Below are 26822 nucleotides of genomic sequence, written 5' to 3' on the forward strand. Positions count from 1 at the left end.
AATACTGCAGTTTCTAACTGCTTGTGTGTTTCCAAATCCTAGCTTAAAAAATTAAGTTACATATCTAGACAGTTATATATTGCAATCATGCTGAGTGACTATTAAGAATATGACTGCATAATACACTTGTTATTGTTATTGTACAAACAACTTATTGAATATTATTGTGCGAACACTTAACATTTCCGTCCCATAGTGAGGGAGTGCTGCGTGGTCGGAGGTTCTGTCTTTAAGTTGAGCTGTTAAACCGATGCCTCATCTGCCTATTCGCTGGGATGTAAAAGATCCTATTGTACTTTTTCAAAAACGAGCAGGGAGTTCTCCCATGTCCTGGCCAATATTTATCCTTCAACCTGCACTACTAAAAATAGATTCTGTTGAATAGATCTTTCGTCTCATTGCTGTTTGTGGAATGTTGGATTATGCAAATTGTTTGCTGTATTTGCCTAGAATACAACAGTAACTACACTTCAAAAAGAAATGAATTGACGGTGAAGCACTTTCCAGGACCTGCATTCCTTTGTCCACTATTTTAACAGAGTTAATGGCTCCAATATTTACAAGGAGGCAGGGAGGGAATGGGCAAGTGTGTTTGCAGGAGGGAATCCGGAAATCCCAGGAAGGCGGAGGTCCTGCAGAATTTAACCGCAGGACCTTGTATTTTCTTCCGTTTTTTTAATTCCGTTTCTCACCCGATAGCCAGACAGATTGACAGGGGCTTTCCTGTCAATCTGGTAGAAGGCCGCAGACGGGGACCGTTGGGGACAGTTCCCAAAGATCGCGGGGCATAAGAGGTGGGGCGGCAAAGATCACGGGGCATCAGGGGCGGGGTCGGCAAAGATCGTGGGGCGTAAGGGGAGGTCGGCAAAGATCACGGGGCATCAGGGGAGGTCGGCAAAGATCGTGGGGCATAAGGGTGAGTCAGCAAAGATCGCAGGGCATAAGAGTGGGGCAGCAAAGATCATGAGGTATAAGGGGAGATTGGCAAGGATTGTGGGGCATAAGGGAGGGGGTCAGCAAAGATTGTGGGACATAAGGCTTAGGATGTGGGTTTGGAGAGGGGTGGTTGGTCAATCACAGCAGCAGCAGGTTTGCTTGAGGGGCCAGGGGGAAGCACTCCTGCTCCTCCTGGCGCACAGGCAGTGCTATAAAAAGCACTTGCCTGCATGATCAGGCTGTTCCCGTCTAATTTGCTGTCTGGTTTCCTGAGCCTTGGGAAATACGGCCAACCAGCGTTAAATTTAAATAACGCTCCCAACTGCACTGTGGGAACCTGATTTAAATATTATAATGAACTGTCTCGCCTTTCGAGAGCGGGACACAGACACGCTGTCTAAATTCAACATGTTGCTGTAAAAATGGCAGCAGGTGCATAAGCAGCAGGTTGGGGTTGCCTTACGCGATGTAAAAAATTTTATCCCCCCCAAGCCTGTTGGTGGGAGGGGGGGGGTTTAAAATTCCCCCCAATGTCTCTGTTAAAATAGCTGACAAAACAATTTCATATGAACACATAAGTGTGAATTTATCCTATAAAGCCTTCACGTGCTCATATTCAAATAGTCTAATTTCAAAACCAGTGTGTGATTTATTCTACCTGCATAAAATATACGAAAGAATAATTTACACTCTATTACTGTGTAAACAGAACTGGGTGATTTATAGAAAATAAACCATTCATCTTACAACCATCATAACACAGTTCCTTGTCACTTGTGACCTGTGTGGTTGGTGTCAGTGCTATATTGTGGTTTATTCTCCATAATTCATTGTCCACTGATGTGTATTCTTTATATCTGTCTGCTCGTTCCCAATTGTATTATGTATGTATTGGTTTCACTGTTAACAAAGAACAAACTTTCATTTATATGCTGCCTTTCACAACCTCAATGTCCCAAAGTGTCCCACAGCCAATGAAATACTTTTGAATTGTCACTGTAGTAAAGTAGGTTGAGCTGGTTGAGGGTAAAATATTGACCAGGGCGTGAGGCGAACTCCCCTGCTCTTATTCAAATAGTACCAAGAGATCTTTTACATCCACCTGAGAGGACAGACTGGGCCTCAGCTTAACATATTCATCTGAAAGATAGCACCTCTGACAGTGCAGCACTCCCTCAGTACTGCATTGTAGTATCAGCCTGGATTATGTACTCAAATCTGTGGAGTAGGGGCTTGAACACATGACCGACTGACTCGGAGGCGAGAGTGCTACTTCTGATCCAAGGCTGATACAGAGTAAAGCTCCTGCTACACCGCCCCATCAAACACTCCCAGGCTAGGCGCAGCACAGGTTAGATACAGAGTAAAGCTTCCATTACTATGTCCCAACAATATGTCCTAATCCCATCCTTCCACTGTTCCAGTCTGAGATTTCTATTACCTGCAAAATCCAACCTTATGGCCTCCCTGAGCAACATTGACAACTAAAGCGTAAATTTTTAAAATCTTCTTTGTTAATAACTCAATGCATATTCTATACTGCAAAGGATAGTTTGTGCTTTTACTGTGATGGCTACTTATTTGCTTATGTTGACTATCAGAAATCTGCTGACAACACCCACTCTGTAGATATGTGTGGTTGTTCTGTAATGTTTTATTGAATGTGCTTATACAAATAATTAATCCTCAAACTGCTATAGTCACAGTTGCCTTATTCATATCAAGCTACTGTTTATTTAATAGGGTAAGGGTTAAGTACGCTTTAATTAAAGCATTCACAATTCACCACACAGGAACTAATAGAAGGGTACAAAAAATACAATCGGAGGAAATCTGTATAACAAGTCTGACCGAGCCCTATCCTCATCCAGCATTGTGTGGATGTGCTGAAAACACCCAATAGTTAGAAATTTTGTAAGACAGAACTTCCATGAGGAAATGATAAAAACACTAGAGTAAAAGGTTACTGGAAAGTACAACAGACAGCGGCTGTTGGCTTAATGTGTTTTTGCAGGACCCCGTGCATGAGAAGACCCAGGACAGAATTGTTACGTTAAGTGATATTTGCATCAGATGGCATTCAGAAGGTGCAAAAACTCCAGAGCTTCCTTTATACGTGGCTGCTTTTAATGTTTTCTCCCCCTCATTTCTACTCATTCACAATACTAAGATGAAAGAGAGAAAAATAACATGTGCTGTTCGTGTAGTCCACAGTGACTTCTGGTGTGAATGCTATTTTATGGATTGGCTAACTAAAAACATGATGCTGGAGTGCAAAAACCCCAAATGTAATGAAGAAAACACCTAATTGAAATGAGTTGAGGTGTTGACCTTTGCTGGAACATTACCTTTTAAAAAAACATTATCTCAGAATGTAGGCCAATCTGGTAAGTTTGGTTTTATTATCCATCCCTCATGGTTCTTGTGATGATGGTGCTCCCATAATGGTGTTAGGCAGGGAATCCTAGGATATTGATCCAGCAATAAAAGATCAGTCATATATGTATAAGTAAAGATGATGTGTGACTTGGAGGTGATGATGTCCCGACACCATTTCTGCTCTTATGCTTCTTGATGGTGGAGGTCACAAGAGAAGGTGGTGCTATCGAAGCAAATTTGTTGAGTTGTTGCAGTACGTCCTGTAGATCATACACATTCCAGCTACAGTGCACCAATGGTGGAAGGGTGGATATTGAGTCCAGTGGCAGGTGCGCTGATCAAGCGGATGGCTCTGCCTTGAATGTTGTTGCAGTTGAACCCATGCAGGCAAGTGGTGAATATACCATCACGCTCCAAATTTGAGCTTTGCAGATGATGGAAAGGCTTTGACGAGTTGGGAGGTGAGCCACACAACACATAGCACTCGACCTCTTCCCTTTTGTAGTCATGGTGTAAACATGACTGGTCCAGTTAAGCTTCTGGTCAACAGTGTCCCCCACGATGTTGATAGTGGAAGACTCGATGATGATTATGCCCTTGAAGATCGGAGGAGGTGGTTGGGCTTTTCTAGTTGTAGAGAATCCTTGTTTGCACTTGCATGCCATGAATGTAACACACCACTTATCAGCCCGAGCCTGGTTGTTGTCCAGGTCCTATTATAGGCTGCTTCACTTTTGGAGGAGTTGAAAATGCAGCTGAACTCTGGAATCTTCAGTGAACAGCCTCACTACTGACATTCTGATGGAAGGAAAGTCAATGATTAACCAGATATTTGTGCTGAGAACACAGCCCCGAGGAACTCCTGCAGCAATGTCCTGGGGCTGTAATGATTAGTCTCCAAAAATCATGACTATCTTCCTTTGTGTCAGGTATGACTCCAGTCACTGAAGGGTTTTGCTTTTAACCCCTTGGTGACCTCAGTTTTTCGGGCTCCTTGTAGCCATGCTTGGTCAAATGCTGCCGTGATGTTGAGGGCAGCTGCTCACACCTCTCTGGCAATCAGCTCTTACTTGCATGTCTGGTTCAAAGCTCTGATACAGTGTGGAGCTGAGTGGTTCCGACAGAACCCAAACTGAACATTGAGAAGCAGGTTTTTGGTGAGTAGGTGCCCCTCGATTAATCATTTCCATCACTGCTGATGATTGGGAGGAGGCTGATTGGGTGTTAATTGGCTAAGTTAGATTTGTCTGCCTTCATGTGAAAGGGACATATTTGGGAAATCTACTACGTTGTTGGGTAGATGCCATATCTGTACTGAAACAGGGTGGCTAGTTCTGGTGTTCAGTTCTTAAGCATCACAGCTGGGATGTTGACATGGTCCCTAGACTTTGCTGTGTTCAGTAGAATCAGCCATTTCTTAATGTCACATGGAGTGAACCGAATTGTCTGACGGTGATATCCACGATTTTGAAAAGTGAATGGTTATACATGGACCTCTTCTGTTATTATAAGTCTAGGTAGTGGTTCCAGATTAAACCTCGAATGCAGAAGGTCATTTTTAAAAGGTAAATCAGAGGACAGCTGAGGCAAGGTTCAGGTTCGATCTTTATTATATGTAAAACTAATTAAGCAAAACTTGCTTTTTTAATATTGTTGAAACAGGGGAGTAAATTAATAAAATTCAGCTCTGGGTTTGGCTAAATATATAAGGTTAATGAATAGGTATCCACTGGAGCTGCTTTGCATCTATAATGGGACATTGTACTTTGTCGTGTTAAGCTGCACTAATGTTTCAAGCTACTTGTTTTACTAAAACTTGATATTTGATATCTTTTATTTCATGGGTTCTTGGATTCATTGTATTATTATTACATTCTTTAAAAGACTGCTGTTCAAAATGTGCAGTATTCTGTTATTTTTAAAGTAGCTGTTTTAAACTCTTTTATAGCTTAGAAATTGTGGTTAGTGATGTTAGCAGATAAATTGAGTAAGTTTTCCATTTCTGCACCAAGGAAATTTACTTTCATAGTATCATAGTATGTGCAGCACACAAGGAGGCTATTCATATCCATATTCGACCCATTTTGCCTGTGCAAGAGCTATCCAATTAGTCCCATTCACCTGCTCATTCCCCATAGCACTGCAAATTTTTTTCCCTTCAAGTATTTATCTAATCCCCTTTTGAAAGTTACTGTTGACTCTGCTACCACAACCCTTTCAGGCAGTGCATTCCAGATCATCACATCTCTCTGCGTAAAGAAATGTTTCCTCATGGGGCCTCTGGTTCTTTTACCGATCACCTTAAATCTGTGTCCTCTGGTTACCGACCCTCTGCCACGGGAAACAGTTTCTCCTTATTTACTCTATCGAAACCGTTCATGATTTTGAACACCTCTATCAAATCTCCCCTTAACTATCTCCGTTGTAAAGAGAACAACCCATAACAGGGTATCAGGGATGTGGATCAGTTATGTCTCTCCACATAACTGACCCACATCCCTGATACCATTCTAGTAAATCTCTTCTGCACCGTCTCTAGGGCCTTAACATCTTTCCTAAATTGTGGTGTCCAGAATTGAACACAATACCCAGCTGTGGTCTAACCAGTGTTTTATAAAGGTTTATCATAACTTCCTTGCTTTTGTTCTCTATTAATAAAGCCCATGATCCCATATGCTTTTTAACTGCCTTCTCAACTTGTCCTGCCACCTTTAAAGATATGTGTACATACAACCCCAGCTCTCTCTGTTCCTGCACTCCCTTTAAAATTATACCATTTAGTTTATATTGCCTCTCCTCATTCTTCCTACCAAAATGTATCACTTCACACTTCTCTGTGTTAAATTTCATGTGCCGAGTGTATGCCCATTTCACCAGTCTGTCTATGTCCTCCTGAAGTTACTATCCTCCACACATATCTGCAAACATTGAAATTATACCCTTTATACCCAAGTCCAGGCCATTAATGTATATCAAAAAGAGCAGTGGTCCTAATACTGGGAACACCACTGTATATTTCCTTCCAGTCTGAAAAACAACCGTTCACCGCTACTCTCTACTTTCTGTCCCTTAGCCAATTTTGTATTCATGCTGCCACTGTCCCTTTAACCCTGTGAGCTTTAAGTTTGCTAACAAGTCTATTATGTGGTACTTTAACAAATGTCTTTTGAAAGTCCCTATTTACAACATCAACTGTATTACCCTCATCAACCGTCTCCATTACTTCATCAAAGAACTCAAACAAGTTAGTCAAACATGATTTTCCTTTAACAAATCCGTGCTGACTTTTATTAGCCCATACTTTTCCAAGTGCCAATTAATTTTGTCTCAGGTTATTGTCTCTAAAAGTTTCTCTACCACCGGCGTTAGGCTGACTGGCCTGTAATTGTTGGGTTTATCCCTCCCCCTTTTTTTGAACAGGGGTCCTCCAGACCTCCAGCACCATCCCCATATCTAAGGAGGATTGGAAGAATGTGGCCAGAGCCTCCGCATTTTCCACCTGTACTTCCATCAGTAACCTAGGATGCATCCCATCTGGATCGGGTGACTTTTTTACTTTGAGTATTGCCAATCTTTTAAGTACCTCCTCTTTATCTATTTTTACCCTATCCAATTTCGCTACTACCTCCTCCTTTACTGCAACAATGGCAGTAGCCTCTTCTCTAGTGAAGACTTACTATCATGTGTTCACATGATACACTTACTTTTGCTAATAGTGTAGGCATTCATCCCATTATTTTAGATAGGTTAATGTCACCACTAAAATAGTAGACAAAGGGCACTTAATTTTCCCCCTAGTATATAGAAAGTCAAATAGCCACTTATAGCTTCTGAAACACATTGATATGGATGCCAAGGGACCAAATATTTAAGCTGTTTGAGAAGGCATAGTAAGTGATCCCACCTACAAGTTGAAAAATGAAAATGTATCCTGGCAAACTTAGCAACAGTTCAGGAGCTAAATATAATTCTGCCAACTAACTCTGGCTGGAAAATGAACATGTGTGGATGCCAGTTGATGATCAGATATAGTTTTGCCTTTATGGTCCCATAGTTGACTAACCTGGTTCACATATGAAAAATGGCCACTTGTGCAAGATACCAGAAGGCTGTCAGAATTTGTTACCCAGCACAAGATACCAACTTAAAAAAGGGGAGATGATTGGGGGATAAATTGCTAGAATGCAGGGTTCAGGTGTGCATAAGTTTCCATGGTGTTCAGAATGTTCCAAGGTGAAAATGGTAACAATAGGTGCCAGATATGATTGCTCGTCCTGAGTCCAGTTAGAATGGACCCTCCCTCACCCTGCCCTTGCCTTTGCCCATACTTAGACTTCCTTCTGTCTACATACTGTAGATTGGAACGTGTGCAAGCATTGTTTGCAGCTATATCCTTGTAAAAATAAAGACCTCACCTCTCTGCAGCTCTAATTCAAATTGAAGAAATAGAATTGAAATTTCACTGGACTTATCCAAATTATAGGAAGTGATGATACTAAGATAACTTTTGGGACATTTGGGAGGAAAGTGTTGGTTGGAACTTCAGTTTCAGCAGAAAGAGAGCGCTTAGATTGAAAACTACCCAAGTCTTTTATTAATTAAAGTTGTTTTACTTTTTCAGATTAGTGGAAAGGAGATTCCACACCATCCCAAAATCCCTGTATGGCTTCAATTGTATGCATTGCTGCACTTCTTCTTCATTCTGGGTGTTTACATGCACATGTTTGCCAATAAGTCAGTAAGTATTGGTGCTTTAATGTAATGCCGTGCTTTGTTCACTTTAAGGAACACAAAGCTCTAGATCAATCCATGATTAGGGTTAGCTGGTACCAAACAAAATGGAGTGCACGGCCCACTGTTTGGAAGTAGTTCTGAAAATAGCTGTAGAGCTGACTTCCAAAGATTAAGGGGCTGATTTTCCTGGTCTTCACTCTCGAGGAACGCCCATTCCCTGAACACAAAGGTCAGGAGAAATGGGGTGAAGACCTATGATCGTGGGTCTCTGTGGTCCTGGGATTTCTGGAGCGTTTTCACATAGATGGACCTGGGCCCGTGCCTCCAATAGGTACAGGTCTAGCATTGATAGAATAATGAGAAGTTCCCGACCCTCCCACTTTTGTATCTGGTTAGAAGGTCACTGGAGTGCCCAAATATAGGGGTACCTCAAGAAGCTGATGGTGGGATCCTCCTCAGGGTGGATGATGTGAGGAGCCCCAACAGCAAGCAGAAGACAGGCCCAAAGGTGATTGGGCTTTTAATTTTTCTGCAGGTTGAATTAATTTTTTCAAACAGCAGCAAATAGAGGCCAACAGGTAGGCCCACTCCTCTTTCTGGATCTAGTTCCCAGTGCAAGGTCCTGCTTGGGGTACAGGCCTGCGCTGGGAGTATAACTGGGCTATGTTAAAGGTCTGGGCTATGTTAAAGGTCAAGCCCATGTTAATGGCCTAGTCGCACCCCTGGGGTAGCTCAGCCTGAACAGGTACTGGGCAATTTTTGGTGCATTGCATCTGTCCAGCTTCAGGGTGGGGACAGGAAACATCTTTCCAACCATTATTTAAAAGCAGGTCTGGCTGAATGTCAGACTTCTTTTTAACATTATCATTCTTCTTTAGTATGAAACATATGTAGTTTTCATTCATAAAATGTGAGAAACTTAGATAACTGACAGATAGGAATAATGAGTTACCAGAAAACCACTGATGCAATCAGCCAATATAAATATAAGTTATGTAAGCATCAAGGTCTCAGTAAAGCTTAGAGGAGGTTATCAATATGCCTATTAAATTAGTCACTACAATTCGAAGACACATATTTTACAGAGTGTCTATTGACACCATTGTGTCAGCCAATGAGTTGCAGTGTGTCAGCCAATGAAGTGGGGCTGGATTTATGGCAGGACTCACAGCAAACAGTCTATTTTACAGCAAACAGAGTATATTTACTCAGCTAACAGCTGTACCTGAGAGAGTATCCAAGGTAGACCTGAAACTTGTAACAAATGACTTTTGCTTTATTTTTTCTAATTCACCTCTAAAATTCTTCAATTTTAACTGAAATTTCTTTTCTCTAATTATCGCTTTGGTGTTCCTAACATTGTATTTGGTTCCCTCTCAGTTCACTAATATATTTAAAATGGGTTACCCAGCTAGTACTGCAGCCCCTGCCAACACTTAGCTGAGTTTACCATTTTATTTCCTGCTATAAAAGAGAAACTTTGTTAATACATTGGGGTAAATTTTAACTCCCCAAAAACAGGTGGGTTGGGGGCGGGTGGGGAGTAAAAATATTCTATTTTCAGAGCTGGATGGCAGTTTAACCCAGGCAGGTTTGTCTGCATATGGAGAGCAGACACCAGGAAGTCCTGCCCCACTTAAATCCAGTGGGTCGATACTTAAAAGGGCAATGTACTTCACTGAGATACTTGAGGTACTTAATATTTTGTGTATTGGAATAATAAATGACCTTTAGGAAGGGAAACCTGCCGTCCTTACCCAGTCTGGCCTATATGTGACTCCAGACTCACAGCAATGTGGTTGACTCTTAACTGCCCTCTGAAAGGGCCTAGCAAGCCACTCAGTTGTACAATCCCGCTTGGTGGTTCAAGAAGGTGGCTCACCACCACCTTCTCAGGCAATTAGGGATGGGCAATAAATGCTGACCTTGCCAGCGACGCCCACATCCCATGAATGAATCAAAAAAAATGAATTTAACCTCATCTGTTCGGGTTTCCCATCGCTTCCCATCCACGTCAGGTGAAAGCAGGTGGGAAGGGCCAGATCCATGAGGTGAGTGCCTTTATTGCACTGTTTGTGGGTTCGGAAGAGCAGGAGTGCTTCATCCAGGCCCAACAGGACCCCCGCGATCGGCCAACCCCCTCCCCCCCACCCCCTGCTGATGGTGGACCCCATCTACCTCCGGCTCTTCATCAGCCCCCCGATCTCTTCCTCAGCCCCCTGATCTCGTCAGCGGTCCCACCCCCCCCAATCTTCTCCCCGGCCTATGATCCCTCACCCTCTCCCTCCGGTCCCCGGCTGCAGCCTGCTACGGCAGGCCTTCCTGGCCGACAGCCAGCCGGACTGTCAATCAGGTTGGCTGCCGGGCGCAAAACCCGGAAGTGAAATTGATTGGCCTCATTATCGCGACCAGTCCACTTATCTTCTGGGTTATCCGCACCCCCTCACCCCCCACCACACTCCCCAGCTTTCAGTTAAAATTTATCCCATTGTGTCTTTGGGAAGTCTTTGAGTGTCAGCTTTGCTCAGTGGTAGTCCTCTCACCACTAAGTCAAAAGGTCATGGGCTCAAGACCCATTCTAGGACTTAAGCAAATAATCTAGGTGGACAATTCAATGTAGTACTTAAGGAGTGCTGCACTGTCAGTGGTGCCATCTTTCAGATGGAACTTTAAACCAATACACCGTCTGTCTGTTTAGATGGATGTAAAAGACACTTTTCAAAGAAAAGTAGGGCGTTCTCCTGGTGTCCCAGCCAACATCGCTAACAAGCAGATTAGTCATTCTTCTCATTTGTTTTTGTGGGACTTTGCTCCGTGCAATTTGGTTGTTTCATTTGTCTGCATAGCATCAGTAACTGCACTTAGAACATAAGAACATAAGAAATAGGAGCAGGAGTAGGCCAATCGGCCCCTCGAGCCTGCTCCGCCATTCAATAAGATCATGGCTGATCTGATCCTAACCTCAAATCTAAATTCATGTCCAATTTCCTGCCCGCTCCCCGTAACCCCTAATTCCCTTTACTTCTAGGAAACTGTCTATTTCTGTTTTAAATTTATTTAATGATGTAGCTTTCACAGCTTCCTGGGGCAGCAAATTCCACAGACCTACTACCCTCTGAGTGAAGAAGTTTCTCCACATCTCAGTTTTGAAAGAGCAGCTCCTTATTCTAAGATTATGCCCCCTAGTTCTAGTTTCACCCATCCTTGGGAACATCCTCACCGCATCCACCCGATCAAGCCCCTTCACAATCTTATATGTTTCAATAAGATCGCCTCTCATTCTTCTGAACTCCAATGAGTGGAGTCCCAATCTACTCAACCTCTCCTCATATGTCCGCCCCCTCATCCCCGGGATTAACCAAGTGAACCTTCTTTGTACTGCCTCGAGAGCAAGTATGTCTTTTCTCAAGTATGGACACCAAAACTGTATGCAGTATTCCAGGTACGGTCTCACCAATACCTTATATAACTGCAGCAATACCTCCCTGTTTTTATATTCTATCCCCCTAGCAATAAAAGCCAACATTCCGTTGGCCTTCTTGATCACCTGCTGCACCTGCATACTAACTTTTTGATTTTCTTGCACTAGGACCCCCAGATCCCTTTGTACTGCAGTACTTTCCAGTTTCTCGCCATTAAGATAATAACTTACTCTCTGATTTTTCCTGCCAAAGTGCATAACCTCACATTTTCCAATATTGTATTGCATCTGCCAAATCTCCGCCCACTCACCCAGCCTGTCTATATCCCCCTGTCGGTTTTTTATGTCCTCCTCACTCTCCACTTTCCCTCCCATCTTTGTATCATCTGCAAACTTTGATATGTTACACTCGGTCCCCTCCTCCAAATCGTTAATGTAGATTGTAAAGAGTTGGGGACCCAGCACCGACCCCTGCGGAACACCACTGGCTACTGGTTGCCAGTCCGAGAATGAAACATTTATCCCAACTCTCTGCTTCCTGTTAGATAACCAATCCTCCACCCATGCCAGAATATTACCCCCAATCCAGTGATTCTTTATCTTGAGCAATAATCTTTTATGTGGCACCTTGTCGAATGCCTTCTAGAAGTCTAAATACACTACGTCCACTGGTTCCCCTTTATCCACCCTGTACGTTATGTCCTCAAAGAACTCAAGCAAATTTGTCAGACATGACTTCCCCTTCGTAAAGCCATGCTGATTTTGTCCTATTAAATTATGTTTATCCAAATGTTCCGCTACTGTCTCCTTAATAATAGACTCCAAAATTTTACCCACCACAGATGTTAGGCTAACTGATCTATAATTTCCAGCCTTCTGCCTACTACCCTTTTTAAATAAGGGTGTTACATTAGCAGTTTTCAAATCTGCCGGGACCTTTGCCGAGTCCAGAGAATTTTGGAAAATTATTACCGAAGCATCCACTTCAGAGTAATTTATTGGTTGCGAAGTGCTTTGGAATGCTCTAAGGATATGAAAGCATGCAATATAAATGCAAGTCCTTTTCTTTTCCTTTGGTCACCTGGTTCCTGCTCCTACACAGCTACATCAGGATATTTTATTTAACTTCTCCACAGCTCAGTGTGCAACATTCAGCATCTTGAAGCGTAATGAAAATGAATTGAGATGATTCTACTTACTCATAGAAGACAAAATAAAATCAAAACGTAACATTATTTTGCATATTTAATGATAGGATTGTAGAATTAAATAACATATTAGAATTTAGCTGAAATGCTCTAAATGGGTGTCATAGTGTCATGGCCTGATGATTTACTCTATATTCTATATCTGCTAAATTGTCCCATAATTTTGGATCACCCTTGTTTCTGAATCTGTTTAAATCCTTTAATCCAGTGCTCTTAACCTCAGTAGTTCACAGTAAATTGCTTTGCTTGAATCAAATGTGTTTTTTTTTGGCTTGTTTAAACAGGCTCTATCAGAAATAACAATCCTCTTACGAATTGGGTACATCATGCTGACGCTGACCTCTATTGGACTGATGATGGAGAACAGGCAAGAGTTATTCTTTTGCATTACCAAAATAATTGTTTCCTCTTTCTTTTGGTCCCTCTCACCTTCTTGCTCTGATTCATCTTTTTCTTTCCGTTTATCACTTCATTCCTCATTTCCAATACATTGGGGTTGAATTTCGTCTCTGTTGCACTCCAAAAACAGGTGCAGAGGGAGTGTGACGTTGCATTTAATTAGGTGGAAATTGGTTCTGCTTCATTTCCACCTATTTTCAGTCCTGCACAAGTTCCCGGTTGGATCTGGGGTTGACGATACAGCCCTAACCTGAAGTAGGTGGGAGCTTCGTTAAGCATCAGCATGGATTATGTGCTCAAATCTCTGGAGTGCGGCTTGAACCCATGACCTTCTAACTCAGAGGCAAGAATGCTACCACTGAGCCAAGGCTAACACCTGAAGAAGAGAAAGACCCATGGAGGGATGCCAGACAGGCAGGATGTCCAAGAGTTGCTCCGTGCCCCCTAACTGGTACCTACGTAATTCATTTACAGACAGATGTGAAATCACCTCACATTAGCACGCTGCTGGTGTGAAGGCTCCTCTTCCTGAAGCAAACTGCAATAGCAGACCTTCCAAGGCATCACTAACATATGTGAATTCCTGACTAGCCATTATCCTGCCTCGTTCGGAAGCAGTCCAATTACATCATGTCATGCTTTATGTGACACTCCATGTAAAGAAGGCATGCCAAGATGATCAAGAGTCAGTATTGCCTGATAGGCTGTACCCGCCACAATGCCACTGATCATTTCTGCAAGCACTGGTACACCGACCTGGCAAAGATTCTGCGGACCTGTCTTCTCAGGATCTGGCTCAGCAAAAGGCTGATACAGAACTGTGCCATCTGCTGCAAGGACAGCTGCAGGTACAGTGGAGCCTGGGGGTAGGCAGATGAAGGGACAGTAACAGTCAGCTGTAACATGAAACTTGGCTGCATCTCCTGATGTAGTGCTGACCCATGGGAATGGCACCATGGAGTGGCATAGAGTGTTCTCCTCACAAGCACCTCCTTAACTTCAGCGGCCATAAAATGGGATGCTGTGCTGCTCTGTCTGATCTTCAGACTCATCCCTGCTAATCGGATCTCTTCCCCTTCATTTTGTCTGTCAATTCTTAATTCACTGCGCTTTGAGCCTGGAGAAAGATAGCTAATGGGTTGAGATGCCTTTTGAGACACGCCATAAGCTTTCCAAATGTTTTTGCCTGATTGTGGCATACCCCTTTAATTGATTCCATCCCTTTAATTTTGACTGACACAGTTTTCCTTTCCTGTAACTAGCGCCCATCGTAGACTGTCTGAGTTTGCACCCAGTGCTGTGAATAATTATGAAAATGACCTCAGACCGAAGCATTAAGTGCAATTACTGCTTGAACTTTCAGTTGGGATTTGTACTAGTTCTTAACCATTTAGAAATTACTTAGACCTGTAGTTAAAAGTTGGCCCCATTACATCAGTCTTTCATTGTTTTTCTAACTTTCTCATGCTTTACATCCTTTTCAGTTTCTAATATTAGATCATTTTTACACCCTAACCTTTCTCCATTGTGAGTAAAGCTGCATGTATCTGTTCATTTTTGCAGCTCTTAGTTTTGTTAATGTTCACTAATCATTAATTGTATTGCTTCTTTTGTCAACAGACCGGGAGCAGCTATTCTGGAAACAGTCCGATGCTGTGCTTTCCTTTATATTTATGAACTGGGTTCCTTGGCTGGTCCTTTAAAACTAGCGACTGAAGTAAGTGATTTTCTCATTTAAAATGAGTACAGTAATAGAAAACAAAATATTAAAATGTATATGGCAAAATTTGTAAAATGGCTTGTAAATATTGTTCATGATTAAAACTGTCCTTACATGCTGAAATTATTTTAGTGGTAAATGTTCCCACTGGTTACAGTATCGGAGTTTTGGATACCCCATTACAGGAAGGGTATAAAAGCAATGGAAAGGGTGCAGTATAGATTCACTAGGATATTACAAAAGATAAGGGGCTAGCTTTTTTTCAGCGGTGGACTTAACACTGAAATTGCACCAAAACTGCACTTCCGCCTGTCAGTGTAACTTCGCCGAGAACGCGACCAATTTTCCCCAGTGCACTGTCATTACATATTCATGGTGGTCTCTTGGCACTATTAATGCCCTTTATTGTCGGTCTGCCACTGGGGGAGGGGGAGGTTAAATCCAGAGCTGCTGCAGCAGCTGAAAGGGTGAAAGCAACCATTTTGTGTCTCTAACAATGCAACTCATTGTGATGTCTGAGGCTGGTGCTCTTCAGGGCACTGAGCCCACAAATTTAAAGATTCTTCAGTGGACACCAAGAGGAGGCAAGGTGGTCTCAAACAATGGAACGGTTGTCAGACTTGTTGCAAGTGACATGTGTCTGTTGCTGATGGGCAATGATTAGGGGCATGGTAGAGGAATGCATGTACTAAAGAATAGAAGAATGAACTCCAAATGGAAGCCTTGGTAGTTAAGGGGAGAGCTCAAAGTCAGTAAGCGAGTGAACTGATTTTATTGCCAAAGGGGGACCCTGATGGCAGGACTTATTTGGCAGCAGATTCAGGTCTTAGTCAGCTGAAGGTCTCCTTTATGAGATGTGCCCGCATCTGTCACAACTCAGTTATTACTTCGAGGATAGCGCAGCCTTCTGAAGTATTGTCAAGGGTTGGGGGGGGGGTGTCTAACGCCTGTTTTAGGACATGATGCATTTAGCAGTGGCTCAGATGCACGCGCAGATTGGGGGCAGGCCAACCCACTGCTAAATTTGTCATCGCGCCTATGTTACACCTAAAAAATGGATGCAACACATACCAATTTCTATCCCTATTTCAGTGGGGTGTCAGTGACAAAGATTCATCAATTTAAAATGTTCAGTCAGAGACTGAGGAGAGAGATTAGGAGAAATTTCTTTATACAGGTGCTGGTGGAGCATGGAATATTTTCCACATAGAGTGGTTGTGGAAGCGACCATTGGATCCTTTATAGGAAAATGGAATAAATATTTGAAGCAGAGTAAGATTTAAGGCTATAGGGAGAGAGTGGGGCAGTGGGATTAGGTTTAGGTTGCTCTATCAAAGCGCTGGCACAGACAGGATGCATTAAGTTGTCGTCTCCTGTACTGAGAACTGCTATGGTTGAATGTGCAGAGATGTTTGGAATGGATGAATTAACATGCTTGCGCAAATACTTCTGTTCACTAATTTAAAGGAGGCATTAGCAGGTTTAAAATGGACAGGTTAATGCCCTTGTTAAGAGAATTGACAGAGGAATTTCATACAAATGCATTAATGTATTTGATACTAACAACATATGGCACAGTTGCAACCCTATAGAAATTAAAATGACAAGTGATCCCAAGGTTTTAAAGGATTTTTAATTTATTAGGTGGGAAATTTTACTTCGGCCGTCAGCAATTAAATGAAACAATGTGGATCTAGTGCATGAATGGTACCCTTCAAAGGTTTTATGTGCAACAGTGATTTCCTTTCTGGGTTACTTTCAATTATACTTTATAAATAAGTTCAATTTAAAATGGATTGGCTGCCACGCCACTTAGCTTGTTCCATTTGCACAGCAAAACTTGAGGCCATGAGAATAAAATTAAAAAGTTTCAAGAAAGACTTGAGATTATGTGGATCTCCCCTGTGCCTTTATCAGCATTTCTCCTGGGTATTGGATATTGGAAGTAGGCTCCCAGTTAATGCTATGTTAACACCTCTTTTTTTTAAAAAATGCACGGGATGAATACCTGGTTTGGAATAGGATTAAGGTTTATAAATACACAAGTACATGCTTTCTGGAACATTGATTTATTTTTTGTTCTAATACCTGGGATTTGAAGCTTGATAGTTTTATTCTGATGACCTCAGGTTTTGCTCAGATCCCGATGGAACAAGCTGCCTTCCTTGGCATGACCAATCAGTCAGGGAACGTTGCGAATATGGACATTCAGGAGTTTCTTTTGGAAAGGAAGGGTGGCACAAGGGCATTTGTAGAATAAATGGGTTGGGTAAAGTCCACAATAGAGTGATTATATGTGATCTGTGGAAGAAACAGATGGTAAATGATCACATTGAGCATTCCCTGTGAAGAGCTTCATGTGTGGGAAGTGCAAAAGGGGCTTTCAGGTGCTTGGATATTTGAGATTCATGATTTTTTTTTATCACAGAATCACCCTTTATATAAAAAAAAATCTTGGGATTTGGGAGATGCTGACTCGGCTGGCATTTATTGCCAATCCCGAGTTGCCTGAGAAGGTGGTGGTGGGTCGCCTTTTTGAACCACTGTAGTCCTTGTGCTGATGGTGCTCCCATAATAGTAGGGAATTGACTCAGTGACGATGAAGGAATGGCAATACGTCCAAGTTAGGATGGTGTGTGAGTTTGGGGGGGTGGGGGGGAGCTTGGAGGCAACAGCGTTCCCATGATATTGCTGCTCTTATTCTTCTCAGTGGTAAGGGCTGCAGGGGAGGGAGGTGCTGACAAAGTAAGCAAAGTTGCTGCAGCCATGGTGTGCTGTTGATGTAGCAGTAGCACCAGTAAAACAGACTGCTCTGTCTTGGATGGTGTTGAACTACTTTAGTGTTGTTGCGGCTACACCCATCCGGTTGATGGTGGAGAGGCTTTGAGGGGTCAGAAGGTGAGCCGCTGGTCAGCGTACCCAGCCAGAGTCCTGCTTCTGTAGCCATGGTCTGATTCAGCTTCGATCAATAATGACCCCCAAGATGCTGATGGTGGGAAAGTCATTGGTGCTATTGAAGATCAATGGGTGATGGCTGAGCTTTTTCTTGTATGAGATGGTGATTGCCTGGTACTTGTCAGCTCAACCCTGGATGTCATCCAAGTCCTGCTTTAGGCTAGTATGGGCTTTTTCATTATTGAAGAAATTGTGATTGGAACTGAGCACTGTGAAATTGATAGCAAACAGCCCCACTCTGACCCATTAAGAGATATCTTATTTAAAAAATGATGGATAATGAACAGTTAGTAATAAGGTCTTAATTTAACTCAAGGGTTCCATAGCATATCTATAAATGTTTTAAACATTTGTGTTTTATGGTTAATGAGGTAGTGAATCCTCAGAGTAAATTACAGTCTTATTGCAATACCCAGTCATCCATAACTCTCCATCATTAGGTTGCTCTGTGCTCTTGCATTTTAAAAATTCTCTCTGATCATTTCTTTTACATTGTAAAACAGATTTCAAGTAGCTGAAACTTATTTTATCACCAGAACTGCAATGAATTTCCCAAGACTTACATTTTTTTCAATGCTTTGGAGATATATTCGTTTCATGTGATGGATTCAACAGTGGTGAATATTGGTGACTTTGACTACTGATTCTCTGTCAATTTCCACCACTGTGAACATGATTTGAACTTTGAACAGTCTTGCCAGTGAGGGACAAAACTGGCAGGGTACATGAATAATGGAGTGGCTTTAATGAAGGCCTAACACCCAAGAGATAGAAATACAGAATCAATTCTTCAGTACCACCCCTGTAATTGTATCTTGGACCATGGAAATGTAAATGAAAGTGAATTCTCTGAAGCTCCCGTTATCTTGAGGAATTCAGAAGACAGCAGGTTGCAGAGAGCTATTCCTGTATCATATAAACATTAAATAAAAAGCAAAACAGATGGAAGTGTAGGTGCGGACTGAGCTGTTAGTGTTGTAAATTTAGGAAGAAGTAGCTCAGAGCAGTTGCCAAACTACTAAAGCCAAATTAGATGTTGGATAAGAAGAATTTGAGCCCAAAATCACTATTTGGGTCAGAACCCAAACAAGATTGCAAATTGCACAACTTAGTGATTTTCCTATTACATCATGTGATAAGGCTTTAGCTCAACAGGCAGTCTCAGGCTTGAGGCGAAAACAGTTGTAAGCATGGTTGAGAAACCTGATTTTTGCTTGAATTATGCCCATTATTGTTACTAAATCATTGTGCTTCTTCATTTCTTTAAATAAAAGAAATAAATAAACCAGATGGAAAAAAAAACTAAAAATGACAATTGCACCAGTAAAGAATAACAGGAATTCAATATGAGCATTGTGAATGTTGGTTTTACAATGATCTGACAAGCAGTTACAGCTTCCGATTGTTTCATCAGTGATTTAATATTCACTTCAGATTTGTAGAAAATAGATATATGATGTAACCTTCCAGGATGACATGTCTTGCATTTTAATCAATGGTGAATAATTTATACATCATCCTCATCAATCACCATTGAAAATGAGAACTAGGTCTGCATATTAGGGAAATGGACTTCATTTTCAAAGAATGTGCAACACATTCATGACTCACACTTGGGTTCTTCACAAAGATCATTATCATTATTTTCAAATCTCAGCAGGTCTTTTGGAAATTTTGCATACTTAGAGATTTTTTTTCTATGACATTAATGTTTAACAATACGGACTCCATTAGTGGACATTAGTTACACTGCTGCTAATAAGGAGGAACGGTGTCGTGAAAAATTCATAATTTTGCTAATTTTAATCTGTCTATTGCTTTTCTTTTTATTGATACATTTTAACTTTTTTTTTCTTGTGACACCTCTTCCCTATCATCATTTCCACATTTTCTGAGGTTTTGATTATTTCAGACGTGGGATTACTGCAAGAGAAACAAATAAGAATTCCAAATCCTATAATTGAAATCTATGTACTTCCAGCATGACATGTTTCCATGTCACATTCCTGCTTTGGAACCCAGTCTCCCTATGTGTTACCCACCTGATTTAACTGTGGGAATATCTGCTGTCTCCTGCTTTCACAGCAAGAGTCAGGCAGTGACTCTGGAAGCTGTCAAACCAGTAGCTTCTCAATGTAAGCAATATACCAGTTTTATGTCGCAGTAGAGTTTGAGACAGTCCTGCCTCTCAATAACATTCCTGACTCATGGTGGGGGTGGGGGGGGGGGGGGAGAGGGAGGGGGGGAGGGGAGAGGGGGGGGGGGAGAGGGAGGGAGGGAGGGAGGGAGGATGTGGTGCAATTTTGACTTTGGGCGATAATGTAAAACAGGTGATTGCAAATTAGCAGCCAGTTTTATATCTTTCCTGATTTTCATTTCATTTGAAATCAATGGAAATTAAAATCGGGAGAGATGTAAAATGGGCTGCTAATTCGCTATCACCTGTTTTACACTATCGCACAACTTCAAAATTACCCCCAGGTTGTGAAAGTAGGACTAAAAAACATCAGAATTTTTTTTTCTCTATTTGTGATGTTGGCAAAACCATATTTTCCGTTGGCCTGAAGAGATGGTGGTGGGCCTTCCTTTTGCACCGCCGCAGTCCTTCTGCTGATAGTGGTTCCTGTGTTAGGTAGGGAATTCCAACTATGAAGGAACAGCAGTAAATGTCCAAGTCAGGATGGTGCTTGATCTGGAGGGGAGTGTGGAGTTGATGGTGTTCTCATAACCTTGCTGCTTCTCTACTTTGTAAACAATTTTACAACACCAAGTTACAGTCCAGCAATTTTATTTTAAATTCACAAGCTTTCGGAGACTTCCTCCTTCCTCAGGTAAATGTAAACATTTACCTGACGAAGGGGGAAGCCTCCGAAAGCTTGTGAATTTAAAATAAAATTGCTGGACTGTAACTTGGTGTTGTAAAATTGTTTACAATTGTCAACCCCAGTCCATCACCGGCATCTCCACATCATCTCGACTTTGTGGTAGAGGTCACAGATCTAGGAGGTGCTGTTGAAGTTAGTTTGATTGAACTCGAGAGGATCAGTAGAGAAGATTGTGGGGCAGGAGGGGGGGGTTGTGGAGGAAACATCTGGAATTAGGGTGGAATGCCAAGTGACAGCAATAGGACAATAAAGAACCACTGACCTTATCTACAGTCTGAGGCAGTGGGACTTGGAAAGTGAAGAAAATAGAACTGGAGACATGAATGATCTGAGAAATGGAAGAAGAAGAAAAAAGGGAGAAATGGGGAAAAAAAACAAACAAAAACAGCAGAGAAGTGAAGAAAAGAGAAGAAAAGGAAACTATTAAGGATGCAAAGACTGAAAAGAGAGGGTAAAAACCTGTGGGGAATAAAGTCTAGATATAGTTGTAATGGGGAGGAATTTTAATTCCCCGGGGCGGGGTGGGGGGTTTAATATTTCGAAAATCTGAAGCCCGACCTACCTCCAATGTGCTCGCTTCTGGTTTTAACGGAGGCAGATCAGGGTGGGGGGGGGGGGGGTGGTCGACTAACCTACTCTCGAGGTGGGTCAGTTATTTAAATATTTTCATGAGGCTGTGTGCCTCAAATTTTAACTGACTTAATTTAATGGCTGTGGGCCGGGTTTCCCGGGCCAGGGGAAACCCAGCAGCTGAAGGAAGGCGAGAAAAATCGGATCCAGCAATTAAGTGCCTTTCCAGCACTGCTTGTGGGCCAGGAGGAGCAGGAGTGTTTCCTCCAGGCCCAACAAGCTTACCTGTCGCGATCAAAAGCCCTCCACGCAATCCGATGCCCACACAATTTCCCCACTATGTTTCCCCCCCCGACCCCCGATCTGCGATCTCTTCAACCCTTCCCTACCTTCGGTCTCTTCAACCACGCCGAGCCAGGATCTCTTCCACCCCCACCACCCCGCGGTCTCTTCCGCCCCCGCCACCCCAGCGGTCTCTTCCGCCCCCGCGGTCTCTTCCGCCCCCACCGCCCCCGCGGTCTCTGCCGCCCCCGCGGTCTCTGCCGCCCCCGCGGTCTCTGCCGCCCCCGCGGTCTCTGCCGCCCCCGCCGCCCCCGCGGTCTCTGCCGCCCCCGCGGTCTCTGCCGCCCCCGCCGCCCCCGCGGTCTCTGCCGCCCCCGCCGCCCCCGCGGTCTCTGCCGCCCCCCGCCGCCCCCGCGGTCTCTGCCGCCCCCGCCGCCCCCGCGGTCTCTGCCGCCCCCGCCGCCCCCGCGGTCTCTGCCGCCCCCGCGGTCTCTGCCGCCCCCGCGGTCTCTTCCGCCCCCGCGGTCTCTTCCGCCCCCGCCGCCCCCGCGGTCTCTTCCGCCCCCGCCGGCCCCGCGGTCTCTTCCGCCCCCGCCGGCCCCGCGGTCTCTTCCGCCCCCGCCGCCCCCGCGGTCTCTTCCGCCCCCGCCGCCCCCGCGGTCTCTTCCGCCCCCGCCGCCCCCGCGGTCTCTTCCGCCCCCGCCGCCCCCGCGGTCTCTTCCGCCCCCGCCGCCCCCGCGGTCTCTGCCGCCCCCGCGGTCTCTTCCGCCCCCGCCGCCCCCGCGGTCTCTTCCGCCCCCGCCGCCCCCGCGGTCTCTTCCGCCCCCGCCGCCCCCGCGGTCTCTTCCGCCCCCGCCGCCCCCGCGGTCTCTTCCGCCCCCGCCGCCCCCGCGGTCTCTTCCGCCCCCGCGGTCTCTTCCGCCCCCGTCGCCCCCGCGGTCTCTTCCGCCCCCGCGGTCTCTTCCGCCCCCGTCGCCCCCGCGGTCTCTTCCGCCCCCGCGGTCTCTTCCGCCCCCGCCGCCCCCGCGGTCTCTTCAGCCCCCGCCGCCCCCGCGGTCTCTTCCGCCCCCGCGGTCTCTTCCGCCCCCGTCGCCCCCGCGGTCTCTTCCGCCCCCGCCGCCCCCGCGGTCTCTTCCGCCCCCGCCGCCCCCGCGGTCTCTTCCGCCCCCGCGGTCTCTTCCGCCACCGCCGCCCCCGCGGTCTCTTCCGCCACCGCCGCCCCCGCGGTCTCTTCCGCCCCCGCCGCCCCCGCGGTCTCTTCCGCCCCCGCGGTCTCTTCCGCCCCCGCCGCCCCCGCGGTCTCTTCCGCCCCCGCCGCCCCCGCGGTCTCTTCCGCCCCCGCCGCCCCCGCGGTCTCTTCCGCCCCCGCCGCCCCCGCGGTCTCTTCCGCCCCCGCCGCCCCCGCGGTCTCTTCCGCCCCCGCCGCCCCCGCGGTCTCTTCCGCCCCCGCCGCCCCCGCGGTCTCTTCCGCCCCCGCCGCCCCCGCGGTCTCTTCCGCCCCCGCCGCCCCCGCGGTCTCTTCCGCCCCCGCCGCCCCCGCGGTCTCTTCCGCCCCCGCCGCCCCCGCGGTCTCTTCCGCCCCCGCCGCCCCCGCGGTCTCTTCCGCCCCCGCCGCCTCTTCTGCCCCCCCCACCCCGCGGTCTCTTCCAGCCCCCCCCCCCACCCCGAGGTCTCTTCCAGCCCCCCCCCCCACCCCGAGGTCTCTTCCAGCCCCCCTCCGCGGTCTCTCAGCGCAGGCCTTTCTGCCCGACGGCCGGCTAGCCTCTCAATTTGGCTGGCCGCTGGCTGGGAAACGGAGAAAAAAATTGAAATGAGGTGCAGCAGGACCTCAGCATTATTACCGCATTTCCAGGCTCCCTGGCCACTACGACCGCTCCCCGTAAATATCGGGGCCAGTGTTTCTCGAAGTTAGTGGCATTTGGATTTGAATTTGTGAGGGGAAAATGTCTAAACTAGAGGAAAAGTCTAGTCTGGTTATGGGCATACTGCATTTACTGCCACTGTAACAAACCAGAGGGCTCCATGGCTGCAATGGTTTCAAAGCCAGCTGCTCTGTGAACAAGCATTCTTGGGCACATTACTAATGGAGCAGAATTGAGTAGAGAATCACAGCATTTTGGAGCAGAAAATCTTTAGAATATTGGGTCCACTATTTAATGCAATTAAATATTAATGGTATTATAATATCTGCCAGCTAACTCATCATTTCTATATTTGGACTGCATGTCAAGCTTAGAGTAAAATATTCATAAAACATGCTTTCATTAATTGTAAACTTGGCACTTTTTGTTTAACTTATGCAAGTTTGAAACTGCTGTACCTCCAACAAGATCTTACTGAGGTATTCAATATTAGAATCTGTAAAGAGGTAGTGTAGAGTTTTGGGTAAACTGTTGAGCAGCTATTTATGAACGCTCTGTTGCCATGTTGGACAATGCGCATATTCATTCTGCAGCAGATTTTTGTTGATTTAATGGCCTAATTAAAATTGGTTACAAAGTCAGTGAATAGATGCTGATTTTGTGACAACAGCATTACACTGGGCTTCAAGCAGTGCTCTACCCTGTCTATATTCCCCTCCCAGCAGGCTTTGGTATTGGGCAAAGGGTAGAAAGAGAGCTGCTGAATCGCACAGCAGTTCACAAAACCCATAAAAATTGGGGTCTCTGCTACTGCTGGAACAGGTAAGTTTCTACTTTTTTATTTCCTAGTGCAGCTGACAGAGAGAATGGCATCTGTGCCAATGGCTGCAGTTTTGTATTGTTAAAGCACCCATTGTCATTCCAATAGCCCAGCTCTGTTGGCAAAAGTGTAGCAATGCGGCTAAAGTGTGCTGACTTCCAGGAATGCTGACCCTGATCCAAATTGTGGGAATGGAGTCATTAACATTGTCGGGGTGGGTACATTGCACCTGTAAGGTTTTGTTGGGCCGGTCAGGTGGTCTACTGGGCAGTCTTCCCTAAAGAAGCCAGGGAACTCCCCTAGACACACTCATTGACATTGGAATGGAGTGATAGATTTGCTCTTTCCCCCCGGCTCCCTCACTGGATTTTTTTCAACCTCTTCACCATTCGGTGGAGTCCTGGATTTGATCACATCTTACAAGCCTTGTTCAAGAGTTACGCAGGGAATGCGCCCAGGGTGGAATTTCATGCTGAGATATGACAAGTCTGAATATTAATCTCTGTTGCACATTCAGTACTGCAGTATTGTGAATCATCCATAATGGGAGACAAGCATATTCAGCAAGTATTCATTTCTGCTTAATACTGTCCTTGAAAATACTTCCAATAATTCTGAGCAATGCCACTGCTCATGAAATTCACAAGACACCTTTTGTTCTTTTAGGGGTACACTTAGCGCAGTAGTTTAACATACTAAGCAATACCATTCTCTGTGGGAGGGATGCATATCAGTAGTAAATTTATATGTATATGGGGATGTGCTGTAGGGTGCAAGACTCATAGAAGGGATTTATAACTACTAGATGTTTACATGTGCTGAAAATTGACTGTTGGACCACACAAAATAGTACTAGCTAATATTTTTTTTTAAATCCCTAAGATTGCAATGGTTTATGCTTGGATTTGTTAATGTGGAGCTCTTTGCACTGTGTGTGAGCTCCATTACCTTCCATTACCTTACTCTGCAATATACAATTCCAGATGCTCAAACCAATTGACCGTAAAATTGCTTTTTATTTCTACCAATGTAACTAGCTGTTGCTCACAGCCACCTCCTGTTAAAAAGTTGCTCATTATCAGCTTCCTCTCCTCTCTCTTCAGTGAAAGAAAAACTTCTGGAACCAATTAGGAATGTCTGCTTTTAACTTAATAGACTGATGAGATTTACATGTGAGTGGGACTCTGGTTGGGAAGGCAAGCTCTTTATACTACATGGTAGGGTTGCAATCATTGTACAATCATTGCCTATTAAAAGGGTAATGCTCATTCTTAAGTCTTAGTCTAATTCCTTTGTTTGAATTTAGGATGCATAAAGTGGTTCAAACCTGCTTGGTATTATTTTATTATACTGTCAATTATATTATTTTTGAATGTACCAAACCAATTTCTATTAACTTTTTAAAAGAATTCTCAGACCAAGCAAATGGTGAAATCAATTCTCAAATGGCCCTAAAATAACCAGTTTTTACATTTTGTTTACATATGCAATAAGCCAGTTCCAGTTTTGGAGAAGGGAGGGTGTGCAGTTATGGTAGTTGCTTGATGATAGTAACAGCAATGTGGTAGCATCCAACATAGTAAACTGTGAGTGATCTTCTGAACATTAGGTTGTATTTTCTTCCGTCCATTGGCTAGTGTTAGGAAAAAAAAGTCAGCATGAGTATAAAGTCCACTTTACAAGCATGTCAAATTTTTCGTTACAAGTGAATGGTGGAAAATATATCCCATTGTTCTTAAGGAATTCAAACAGTGTGATGTTTACATCAAACTTTGTGTTTAAGGTTGTTCAAAGGGAATTTTATTGAAAATATTTCAGTTGATTGCTATTCTGATGGAACCAAGGAGATATTTTGGGGGATATATTTCTCTCTTAAAAGCTGGAAAGTTTCAAACAATATTATTTTTCTTTTTTTAAACATCCCTCAAAATACCTGACAAACATTTTTTATGATGTTTTGTAAGCACGTAATATAATATAATTTGCCATACTAATGTTACCATTTTACTCTAATGTTTATTAAAATGAACAGGCCAAAAATCTAGGGGCCAGAGATGGCACGGAGCAGACGGATTGCCTACGTGGGTGGGTGGAGGTGTGGCGGGGGGGGCACAATTTGAGCAAAGTGCAGATTTCTACCCTATGTAAAAAGCAGTCCAAATTCCAATTCAGGGGAGAAGCTAATCATTCTTCTGCCTGCCCTAACTACATGCTACTGGTCTCTGGGGTGATCCGAGGCTAAATTGTAAATTCAACTCCTTATGCCCTTCCTAGCTGAGAGCTGGTTGAGTTCTATTATGGTCTAGTAAAGACCCCAAGACAGCCCAAGAGAAAGATGATTGATCTCCGAGGTGATTGATTAACTTTAAAAACATGCTGGTTTGCTCCCTTAGGAGCAGAAGAAAATTTGCTTATTTAATTTTTTCCCAGGCTTCAGCGTCCCCTTATTGGATGGGTGGGTGCCACTACAAGTTCGGATGGCACAACGGATGGGCACCTCTCATTTGCTTGTACAGTTACGGGCCGCCCACCGTGATTGTGGAAATGATCCTGTCATTGCAATTTAGGACTGGGTCTATGTTACTGGCTATGGGCGGCCGGGAGTCTCGCTCTGCTGCATTTCCGGTAGGGACCCTGGAAATTTGGGGCCA

General features: G+C 44.5%; 1 protein-coding gene across 1 annotated transcript in view; it reads left to right on the forward strand.

The window, feature by feature from the left end:
- agmo (alkylglycerol monooxygenase) overlaps window positions 1-26822 on the forward strand; it is a 324939-nt gene that overhangs the window by 231540 nt on the left and 66577 nt on the right. Inside the window, exons 10-12 of the mRNA XM_068003878.1 lie at window positions 7937-8053; window positions 12963-13045; window positions 14698-14794. Of these exons, the coding sequence (XP_067859979.1) occupies window positions 7937-8053; window positions 12963-13045; window positions 14698-14794 (297 nt within the window). The remainder of the gene's footprint in view (window positions 1-7936; window positions 8054-12962; window positions 13046-14697; window positions 14795-26822) is intronic.

The sequence above is a fragment of the Heptranchias perlo genome, chromosome 2 (genome assembly GCF_035084215.1).
Source record: "Heptranchias perlo isolate sHepPer1 chromosome 2, sHepPer1.hap1, whole genome shotgun sequence".
In the NCBI taxonomy this organism is placed as follows: Eukaryota; Metazoa; Chordata; class Chondrichthyes; order Hexanchiformes; family Hexanchidae; genus Heptranchias; species Heptranchias perlo.